Source organism: Bombina bombina, chromosome 8 (assembly GCF_027579735.1).
Source record: "Bombina bombina isolate aBomBom1 chromosome 8, aBomBom1.pri, whole genome shotgun sequence".
Taxonomy (NCBI): Eukaryota; Metazoa; Chordata; class Amphibia; order Anura; family Bombinatoridae; genus Bombina; species Bombina bombina.
Window position 1 is genome coordinate 296,750,751 of NC_069506.1, and position 12,755 is coordinate 296,763,505.

A 12,755-nucleotide genomic window follows, 5' to 3' on the forward strand; every position below is an offset into this window, starting at 1 on the left:
GGTACTAGGTTGTACCCAGCACTCATCATGAGAACGTGCCTATCTGTGCTAGGTTGTACCTAGCACTCATCATGAGAACGGCCTATCTGTATTAGGTTGTACCCAGCGCTCATCATGAGAATGTGCCTTATCTGTACTAGGTTGTACCCAGCACTCATCTTGAGAACGTGCCTATCGGTACTAGGTTGTACCCAGCACTCATCATGAGAACGTGTCTATCTGTATTCGGTTGTACCAAGCCCTTAGCAGGAGAATGTGCCATTATGTATGTCACAGACAGTCTATATAACCGTTTGTAAAAAGCTAATTTATCTTAGACATCACTTTACCATATCTAGATGTCTCACTGCCAGTTATATTTGAATCTATTTACTGTAATCTGTTAATTGCCATTCAAGTAATATCATAAAATATTTACTTATATCTTCATGTTTGAGAAGTTCCTATAGCAGTTATATAGGAGAAACCCAACAACAAAATTACTGTTTGAGGAGCCGGAGCAAAGTGTGAGAGAGATCTATATGGTATGTGCTAACTGTCCCGTCTTTAAGAGCCTAATAAGCATGGTAAGTATAAAGCGTTGTGTCTGGCATGACCCTTAAGAGTTTGTACAAGTGGAACAAAGAAGAATGAAAAATCCAGAAGAGAAGGTACAGTAGTTCCAATGCTGTTAATATGATTAGAACAGAGATGGGTCAGAGCTGAGTATCTGAGCTGAAGAGAATCTGATAGACGAATAGAAAAGCAGCAGAGCTCTAAGGCAGCAGCCTTCTCCAATCAGAACTTAAGATCATTGTAATGGCTAAATATTAACTTAATATAACTAGATCATCTTCTGCTACCCTGGTGATAATGAGGGAAAGTGTACCTATTTATCTTATCATATTATACCTATAAATATGAAATATGCTGTCAGATAATGTAAAGCTACTGAAGCACAGATAGTCCACTACCATATCTGCACAGTAAACCGATATAAAAGGTTCCTGGGGATATACAAATTCACTAAACTCAATCAGAACATTTACCTTATTGAAGTAGTTATTGTCAAATGATATTTTGGCTGTTCCTGACTGTCGAATCCCTGACCCATAGTCTGGTGCTTCCTCGTCACCTGCAGATAAAGTCAATAAAACAGGAAGATGATGTATTTAAGTGGGACACTAATACGTCTGATGTTTTAGCATGAAGACACGCTCAAGCTAAAGGGGAAGTAGCTCTTTTCTAAGAAAAATGAAAACAAAATGACAAGAATATAACACAGGTGAGACAATTAATGTACATCTATGGGACAACACTGAGAGGAGGACACAGGAGAAATGTAAATGAAATGGGGCAATACTGACCAGCTATCGCTTGCACCGCTACACGCAGGAATCCACGCACTTCTCCCTTCTCACTTACTACAGCCACCTTGTGCACCAAAGGGACAGGAAACAGCAGATTGCTTAGGTAAACAAATGCCCTGGAACCAAGAAAACATTGCCTGTTAGAGCTGGTCTTTGATATGATTATTCTGTCTAGTGTAACAAGCCTGGAGCATCACAGCAATGCAGGTTAATAATAAAGCTGAACACGACACTTGTTTGCTACCGTCTGTAATGTCACATAGATGTAGCACAACTAGTAGGAATAACAATATTACGTAAAGGCGACAGAGAATCTTTTGCTAACACAGCTGTGTAATAATAAAAGGCGTTTGTCCCTCACTCGCATTAGTAAGTTCTGTGCAAGTACCATAACCAAAAACAGAAAAACAGCAACATGCGTTCCACAAATGAATCAAATGCTGGGCAAATAAAAGATTAATAACATATAACCAAAGAACAAAAATAGAATTCAAATAAATATAAAACAGCTGCAACAGAGAAGACTAAAAATTAAAAAATGAATAAAATACTATCCCAGGATCCAGACCTCCATCTAATGTCTCCTGCATGGGGCACATCACCAGAAAGGGTCATTGTTTTGTGGTTTTAATTAAGGGCACAAGGGGAAATTATAATCAATGTGCCCCTCACTGCAATGCTTAACAGAAGAGCTGGAATTACAGACATAACAGGAGGTTTAAGACAGTGAGAGACAAAGAAGAATGTGCTTCTGTTACGTTTGATGCAACTACTGTCCAGACAGAAGATGGAGGAACGGAATTGGTATTAGCAGAGAGGTTGGTGAGGTGATATGGTGTAACGGAACAAAAGCTGCTTATTAAACGTAAAACTTGCTTTGTTTAAAACAAAACAAAAACAAATGAATGACATGAGGTCCTTCCTCACACATCGTACACCCACCTTTCTTAGTCCCCACATGCTACAAGAGGTGGTGGGAGGGACTAGCTCTTACTTTCCATCAGTGAGGATAAACAGGGCGGAAAAATGAGGTTGTAGCACAGAGAAATGTAGAAGCCAAGAAGGATACTAGAGACATTTCTACTGCTTGGCAGTTCCAAAAAGTTTCAGTAAGAAGTGACAATAAGATGGTGGTCAATACAAAAGATCATCTGTAAATGTGACAACACAAAACTATACGGGACACTAGTTATTTTTTCTTCTTTGGATCATCTAAAAGAGGGTATTTAACAAAATATAAAACAGTTTTTTGTGTTTTGAAATATGTATATTATTGTCAGGCTTGCAGAGGATTGTACCACATACATATATGCACACCCTCACGTACACGTATGCACACACACATATATGCACCCTCACACACACACACACACATATATGCACCCTCACACACACACATATATATATGCACACCCTCACGTACACGTATGCACACACACATATATGCACCCTCACACACACATGTATATATGCACACCCTCACGTACACGTATGCACACACACATATATGCACCCTCACACACACATATATATATGCACACCCTCACGCACACGTATGCACACCCTCATGCACACTCTCACGCACACACACATATATATATATGCACACTCTCACGCACAAACACATATATGCACACCCTCACACACATATATATATTTATATGTGCACACCCTCACACACACACACATATATATATATACACACCCTCACACACACATATATATGCACACCCTCACACACACATATATAGGCACACCCTCACGCACAAACACATATATGCACACCCTCACACACACATATATGCACACACACATATATATATATACACACCCTCACGCACACATATGCACACTCTCACGCACACACACATATATGCACACCCTCACGCACACACATATATATATATATATATACACACCCTCACACACACATATATGCACACTCTCACGCACACACAGATATATGCACACCCTCATGCACACACATATATGTACACCCTCACGCACACACATATATGTACACCCTTACGCACACACACATATATGCACTCCCTCACGCACGCACGCACATATATGCACACACACATATATGCACACCCTCACGCACACACATATATGCACTCCCTCACGCACACACATATATGCACTCCCTCACGCACGCACATATATGCACACCTTCACATATATATGCACACCCTCACGCAAACACATATATATGCACACCCTCACACACACACATATATATGCACACCCTCACACACACGCACATATATGTACACCCTAATGCACGCACATATATGCACACCCTCACGCACGCACACATATGCACACACATATATGCACACCCTCACGCACACACATATATATGCACACCCTCACACATACATATGCACACCCTCACGCGCGCGCACACACATATGCACACCCTCACGCGCGCACACACACACATATGCACACCCTCACGCACACACACATATATGCACACCCTCACGCACACACACATATATGCACACCCTCACGCACACACACACACACATATATATATATATATATATATACACACACCCTCACGCACACATATATGCACACCCTCACACACATATATGCACACCCTCACGCACGCACATATATGCACACCCTCACGCACACACACACACACACATATATATACATATACACACCCTCACGCACACATATATGCACACCCTCACACACATATATGCACACCCTCACGCACGCACATATATACACACCCTCACTCATGCACATATATGCACACCCTAAATATATATGCACACACATATATATATGCACACCCTCACACACACATATATGCACACCCTCACACATATGCACACCCTCACACGCACACACATATGCACACCCTCACGCGCACACACAAATGCAAACCCTCACGCGCACATATATGCACACCCTCACACACATATATGCACACCCTCACGCACACACACACATATATATATACATATATACATATACACACCCTCACGCACACATATATGCACACCCTCACACACATATATGCACACCCTCACGCACGCACATATATACACACCCTCACTCATGCACATATATGCACACCCTCAAATATATATGCACACACATATATATATGCACACCCTCACACACACATATATGCACACCCTCACACGCACATATATGCACACCCTCACGCGCACACACAAATGCACACCCTCACGCGCACACACATATATGCACACCCTCACGCACACATATATGCACACCCTCACACACATATATGCACACCCTCACGCACGCACATATATGCACGCACACACATATATGCACACCCTCAAATATATATGCACACCCTCATACATATATGCGCACCCTCATGCGCACACACACATATAAGCACACCCTCACGCACACACATATAAGCACACCCTCACGCACACACATATATGCACACCCTCACGCACACACATATATGCACACTCTCACATACACACACATATATATATGCACACCCTCACACACATATATGCACACCCTAACAAACATATATGCACACTCTCACATACACACACATATATATATGCACACCCTCACACACATATATGCACACCCTCACAAACATATATGCACACTCTCACATACACACCTATATATATGCATACCCTCACACACATGCACACACATATATATGCACATCCTCACACACATGCAAACACGCAATGCCATTTTCATCTGTAACATAGCTGACCAGGTGATAATAAAAATGCTAAGGTCACATAATGTAAATTATGATCACAGTATAATGGAAGTTGTAATGTTGCTATCAAGGCAAAATACCAAACATGAAGCTTAACAGATGGGCAATTAATGGTATTTTATAACTGTATTTAAATAGTGGCAAAGCAACATATTCTTCATTTCATGTCATTTTAAGGCATTAAAAGAATATGCTAAATTATTGTACCATAAATATATATGTACACTAGGATGGAAAGTTTTTACCAATAATATGCTCTGTCTAATGGTTTATTTTGTAACAGGGCATTGTCTACAATGTGCAATTAGGTAGGAACAGAAAAAAAACCTCTGATATAATATTGCTGGAAACTGAATAATGGTTGAAGATGTTTGGTGAACAGACGTGGAAAATACGTAAATTCTATTGTAGACATGCTGCTTATGAGTTTCAAAAATGTGGTACAGAAATAGATAATCAGAGAGGCGAAAGGAACTTTGATAAATTTTAGTGGATTCTGCATACAGTTTTGATTTTGCAAGTTGGAATAAAAAGATCTAAGAGATCAACACACTCATACTGTTGGGTCACAAGAGCTAGCCCTTCTCCACCAATACTCTACACAACCTCACCAACCTTCCTACTAAAATGAACCAGGGAGATCGGTCGTAAAATGGGTCGTGGCCATCGCTGAAGATATCGGATCCTTCTTCAGTACCAACATCAGAGCTGGTATCATCCACAAATGGCTCGTCATCAAAGTCTTCCATTTGGTCTTGCTGTTCATCAGCCAGCTCTGTGATGTCGGAGTCTGCGGTGGAGAAGGTAGGGGACGGGGTGCGGTCTGCCAGCCGCTCATTCACACAGCCGTGGAATATGGGAGAACTAGACATTTTCAACGGAAGAGTCGTTATCACATCCATTGGGACAGGTAGAAGGGAGGGATAATGGTGGTTACAGCCAAGTTATATCAGCCAAACAAAGCACGAAACAAAAAATAAAAAAAAGGTTAAAAAAAAAATTTAGGTGGTGAGTTATTCAGCTCAGGACTCTCAGGATAAAAAGAGGCAAATGATAAACAGCAAGGAGCAAAAAGAAACCAAAAAGTATGTATAGAAAAACTGCAAATTTTACATTGTAATATTGAGGTGTGAGAAGAACTGCTAATTATTTGTACATTAATTCAACAAATGGTAGTAAAAAGTCAGATCTGTCCTCAGGAACCCATTGGTATCTACTCCCAGTTTAAGAAACCACATGCAAATAAAGTAATATTAATAGGCTAAACATCTCAGGTTACTTTTCTGTACTTTAAATGGTCATTAAAAAAATAATCAAAATGTCATGAAACGACAACCTCATATGAATACTATACCTAATTTCTCTGATCCCTAGAACAAAAGAAACCTAGCTGACCAATCACAACACTGTACATGTGGGTGTGGTATGCAATGTGGTTCACTTGTGCAATGGGAGAAAGATTAAACTGCAAAGCCCTTCCTTCTTCTATACCTTAAATGGGACATGAAACCCTAAAAAACGATCACATGATTCAGATAGAGCATACATATTTACACACCTTTCCAGTTTTCTTCTATTATCAATTTTGCTTAATTCTCTTTGTATCCTTTGTTGAAGGAGCAGCAATGCACTCCTGAGAACTATAAGATCAATAAGACAATGACAAGAGGCATATATTTGCAACCACTCAGCAGTATGCTTTTCAACAAAGGATACAATTGGAACTAAGCAAATTAGATAATAGAAGTAAATCGGAAAGATGTTTAAAAATGTATGCTCCATCTGAATCATGAAGGGAAATATCTGTATCCTCACTGCTATTGCAAACAATAGTTTTTATCATCACTAGCAGTAACATATTCAATACTGCCTCCTAGTCTGCTCCAGAAATAATGTTTTACTACAGAAAATGCTGCCACAAATGTATTCATTTAACCTTGCAGCGTTAATGGTTTTAGAAGCGTAAACATGTTTTGTTAATTTAACCACTAGTGTGCTGGAGTGTGTATTGTTAGGGGCACTGTAGTTTAATGTCCTTTAAATCGGACACTCTAGACAGAAACAATCTAGTACATTTATTGTGTTCTGCATTGGTAAAAACCTTAGGACAGACAGCTTTTGTAGAATGATTTAATTCATTCTTGACAGGAAGGGATAACAGATAGTAACCAAGGCTTTCCTAACCTGCGCACACATGTTAATGCTCCGCAAATACAAAATTATAAAAGCACAGGCAACGACATGCTAAAGCATCTGACAATTACATGTATTCATTGTGACAATTGTAAAAGAATGAAAATAATCTATATTTAGCACACAACCGCCTCTCAATATTCCCTTCAACCTTCTGGATACAATGCACAAGCCCACTCTGGTAGCCAAGGGGTTAACTACTATTAATTGAATGACAACTAAAACTGAGTAACTTAGTGACTTGCCAACGTATAAAATAGCATGACTCTATTATGTCACACAGTTAACGTATTGCATGAAGAGGGTATTAAAGGGACACTGTACCCAAATTTTTCCTTTCGTAATTCAGATAGAGCATGACATTTTAAGCAACTTTCTAATTTACTCCTTTTATCAAATTTTCTTCAGTCTCTTGGTATCTTTATTTGAAATGCAAAAATGTAAGTTTAGATGCCGGCCCATTTTTGGTGAACAACCTGGGTTGTCCTTGCTGATTGGTGGATAAATTCATTCACCAATAAAAAAAGTGCTGTCCAGAGTACTGAACCCAAAACAAGCTTAGATGCCTTCTTTTTCAAATAAAGATAGCAAGAGAACGAAGAAAAATTGATAATAGGAGTAAATTAGAAAGTTGCTTAAAATTGCATGTTCTTTCTGAATTACAGAAGAAAATTTTTGGGTACAGTGTCCCTTTAAATTACTGTTGAAGACAGATGAGAAGGAAGAATTATGTTGTCATTCAGGACAGTCACAGTGATGTAAATTACCTAATCTTTTATAGAAATTATATTTAACAACATCCTTTCTATTTCAGTTCTTTAAATAAAAAATAATTTTGCTGAAAACTCACTTCCTATCATTTAATGTGATTTTTTTTTCTCTGATTGTGATTTCAATGGTAAGATACACAGAGCCATATTTTGCTATGCTTGATGACTGTTTTATTCAAATATATTATTATTATTATTGGTTATTTGTAGAGCGCTAACAGATTCCGCAGCGCTATACACCTTAAATGCAAGGGAAAACCTCTAGGCATTACAAGGCTGTCCACTGTGGCACTCAGGAGATACTGATACAGTGCTCTCTGCAGTTCCTATAAGTTCTGTGCCGGAAAGCACTTAATTGCAGTCTACTCTAATCTTCTTATAAAGTGGGAACGATGCAATGTTAAGAAGTGTACTACACATTCATTTTTAACAATTAATACAAGGCTTGACTAGATTCCTAATTTTTGCACACATAATGTCCATGTTTAAGCTTTTTTTATGAAGAGTTTTATATATATATATATATATATATATATATACATACACATATACACACATATACACACACTAAACACACACACACGACTGATAAAAATGAAATATCAACACTGGAATATGTTGTAGCTAAATAAAATCTGAATAGTTGATTTTACTTTGCTACAGCTGTTCCAAATGTATTTAATTTTCAGCCATTTCAATAACATGATGTGCAAATAATGTTCAGTGTGATTATACACTATTGTTTTAACAATTAATTTGCTTGCATGAGTGAGGTTTCTATTATCATTTTTATTAATTATATTGATTAGGGGTTTTTTTTTTTACCTGAAGCCATTATTTGTACATTATGAAATTAATATGACTGCTGATGTGGAATTGTATAATTTGAACATCCTGTAGATAAATGCAATCATTCCCCCTTTTATGTTTTACTTAGCTGCAGAGATTTTACAATGTTAAAATATTTAATTTCCAGCAATGTTAATCACACAAAGTGCAAATGATGTCCAGTGTGATCACTGATTTTTCAATAGAACTATACTTCTAACAAACTGTTATAAGCATGATATAGGCTCCAGCTCAGAATTAACCTGGGAGCATGTGTTTAATGATAGATCAGCTATATATAGCCATAGGGGTCAATTTATCAAGCTCCGTACGAAGCTTGATGCCCCGTGGGCTCGCCAGAAACAGAAATTATGAAGCAGCGGTCTAAAGTCCGCTGCTCCATAACCTGTCTGCCTGCTCAGAGGCGGCGGACAGAAATCAACCCGATCGAATACGACCGGGTTGATTGACACCCCTGCTAGCAGCAAATCTGCAGGGGGCGGTATTGCACCAACAGTTCACAAGAACTGCTGGTGCAATGATAAATGCCGACAGTGTATGCTGTTGGCATTTATCAATGTGCAGCGAACATGATATGCTACATTGTATCATGTCTGCTCGCACTATGATAAATATACCCCATAGTGTATGTCTGTCTGTCTGTGTAATAAGGATTGGGGCCCCTACCACAAATTACTACTATTGGGCATCTATATCAAACGGTCTTAATTGTTGTGTGTGTTTGTTTGAGTGAGTCTGTCTGTTTGTTTTGACTGTCTCTATCTGTCTGTGTGAGAGTCTGTGTATGTATCTATAAATCTGTGTATGTTTGTGCATGTGTGAGTCTGTGGGGTCAATTTACTATTGTGAGGACGGAAATGTCGACAGCATATACTGTAGGCATTTATCATTGCACCAGCAGTTCTGGTGAACTGCTGGTGCAATACTGCTCCCTGCAGATTCTAGCAGGGGGTGTCAATCAACCTGATCGCATTCGATTGGGCTGATTGCTGTCCGCCACCTCAGAGGACCGCTGCTTCTTAACTTCCGCATCAGGCGGAACTGAAGCGTAGTGGGTCGGAAGCAGCATCGCCTGCTTCATAAATCGACCCCTGTGAGTGTTTAAGTGAGTATTTGTCTGTATGTGTGTGTGTTTGAGTCGGTGTGTCTTTGTGTGCGTGTTTGAGTGAGTCTGCGTTTGTTTAGACTGGCTCTGTCTGTGTTGTGTGAGAGTCTGTATGTATCTATAAATCTGTGTATGTTTGTGCATGTGTGAGTCTGTGTGTGTTTGAGTGAGTATTTGTCTGTGTGTGTGTTTGAGTCTGTGTGTCTTTGTATGTCTGTTTGAGTGAGTCTGTCTTTGTGTGTTGACTGGTTCTATTTGTCTGTGTGTGTGAGAGTGTGTATATATCTATAAATTTGTGTCTGTATGTTCGTGTATATGTGAGTGTGGGTGTTTGAGTTTGTCGGTCTGTATGTGTTTGAGTAAGTTTGTATGTCTTTGTATGTGTGTTTGAGTGAGACTGTATATTTGTGTCTGTGTGAGTTAGTCTGTATGCGTGTCTTTGTATGTGTGTTTGAGTGAGTGTCTGTGTGTGTTTAAGGGGTCTGTCTGTGAGTGTGTGTGTCTGTTTGTGTTTCTGTGTCTGAAAGTGTTTTGTGTTTGTGTATGTGTGTTACTACCTTGACTCCACTGACGAATAAATTGAGCACACGTTTTAGCCACTATTTAAAGGGAGGAGGGGGGCCCAGACCAATCATTTAGTAACGAGCCACAGAATTTCTAGTGGCGGCCCTGTCCATGAGCATGATGTTCTGCTATTTCTTCCTAAGATATTAAGCTGGTATCCGAGGTGATCACTGTTATGAAGGCGGGTGTCTGTTCTTTACCTGCACATAGGAGAACGACTGACTAAACATGGTGGATGAAGTAAGAGAGATTCTAAATGTGCTAATGATATTGCTGCCAGCACTAATTCATTAACGGTTATGGAATCTATGGATTGTGGAGTTAATGATTTAACATTATATATAAAGCTGTGTCAGAATCCTGAACTGCCTCCAGAAAGGTTACCATGGTGTGAGGGTCTAAAGACTGACTTATTACCCCTGTTTCAGAGAATTGCAAAGATTTGGTCTTGTCATTGTTTTACTAAAGATCTGAACTATGCCTTTTATTAAGACTTTAACCAGTAATATACTTCCTTAAAGGGCCACTGAATGTAGTAGAAGTACATAATTAACAAGTGCGTAATAAAAAGACAATGGTTTTACACTCACTCTGAATTTCAAATAAGCAGTAGATTTGTTTCTAAAAAATAAATATACACTAACATCGGATTAGTACCATAATAAGTGAATCTAGTAGTTGACTCAATAGATCACTTTAACCTCGAGTTCTATTTCACATTTGGGATTTTAATGTATGAATGTTGTTGTTCTAAATACATTTTAATTATCATAATAAAAGTTATATTTTAAGTTTTCTGTGTAGTACGAGCCCCAAGTCTGGGCAGTAGAGTGCTAGAAGTGCACACTTTCCAGTGGAACTAATCTTGTTCCACTAATCTGTTGTAAACTCCAATTTTTGTGCACAAGCACCAACCCACAGATATTAATACAAGAATACAAGTGAAGGAATATACTGGAAGACATCCAGTTTTCACTATTCTGATTATTTAACTAAGTGGGGATTGCCTATAATAGAGCCATTGCTAACCTGTTCTCTGTATAACAATTGTTTCTGAAAAATGTATTTTGTCTCCCATTTTCTGTGCCCCCCCCTAATCATATGACAGACATCAGCCAATCACAGACTAGTATACGTATACCCTGTGAGCTTGTGCACATGCTCTGTAGGAGATTGTCCCCCAGAAAGTGTGACTATAAAAAGACTGTGTAAAATTTGATAATGAAAGTAATTTGAAAAGAGTCTTATAACTGCTGCTCTTTCTGAATCATAAAAGTTTATTTTGACTTAAGTGTCCCTTTAATCTAATTTGGATATTTTTATGCTGTAATATGAGGTGATGCAGGAGGAACAGCAGATTTTGAGGCGTGTAGTTCTAAAGAAGAAATATTCCGTTATTATAGGAAGTAAATATATTCATGGCTTTGAGTCCAGTTATGGCATGAATTGCCCTTCCATCTTTAATACAGTAAATAGAATATCTGACTACTTTAGTATAATCTCAGGCCTTTCCATAAAAGGAATAACGGAGTTAATTCTGGCTTAGTCCATGTCTGATTGGTCCCAGACTTGTTCAAGTGATAACTAAGATTAATTAGTGACAGAATTTAGATGCCTACAGACGTTTAAAAAATAACAATCTTTTTATTCTGTTTTACAGAAGAAATACCCCTTTGCCTCCAGCTATCCTTTCAATAATAACATTCATATCTGATGAAACCAACATTCTTTCTTCAAAAGGTAAATTCATAATTAGATTCAGTACCTGCTTTCCACATTTTCAGTTTAGGTTGAATTAGAGGCGTCATACAGCTCCTACGTATCCACTTTCACCATTTATTAGTAAGATCATATAGTGTGCAATATGCACAGACAGTGTAGGGTACTCTGGTCAAAGGTCATGTTTGCTGCTAGTGGTCCTAGGTTTCTCAATATTGCATTGTTTTATTAACTAATGTTACTGTTTGCTCATTGTCTAAGTGCCGCCTCATACAGTTATTACCTGCACTCCAGCCTATGTTCAGTATCACTTATAAATTACCTCTAATCCAGCCTATGTTCATTATCACTTATAAATTACCTCTAATCCAGCCTATGTTCAGTATTACTTATAAATTACCTCTAATCCAGCCTATGTTTACTATTACTTATAAAGTACCTCTAATCCA

At 38.6% G+C, this 12,755-nt stretch overlaps 1 protein-coding gene across 1 annotated transcript in view; it reads right to left on the minus strand.

Moving 5' to 3' along the window:
• Window positions 1-12,755, minus strand: part of KIF1B (kinesin family member 1B) — a 397,419-nt gene that overhangs the window by 99,320 nt on the left and 285,344 nt on the right. Inside the window, 3 exon segments of the mRNA XM_053691490.1 lie at window positions 1,029-1,114; window positions 1,347-1,465; window positions 5,722-5,970. Coding sequence (XP_053547465.1) covers window positions 1,029-1,114; window positions 1,347-1,465; window positions 5,722-5,970 — 454 coding nt within the window.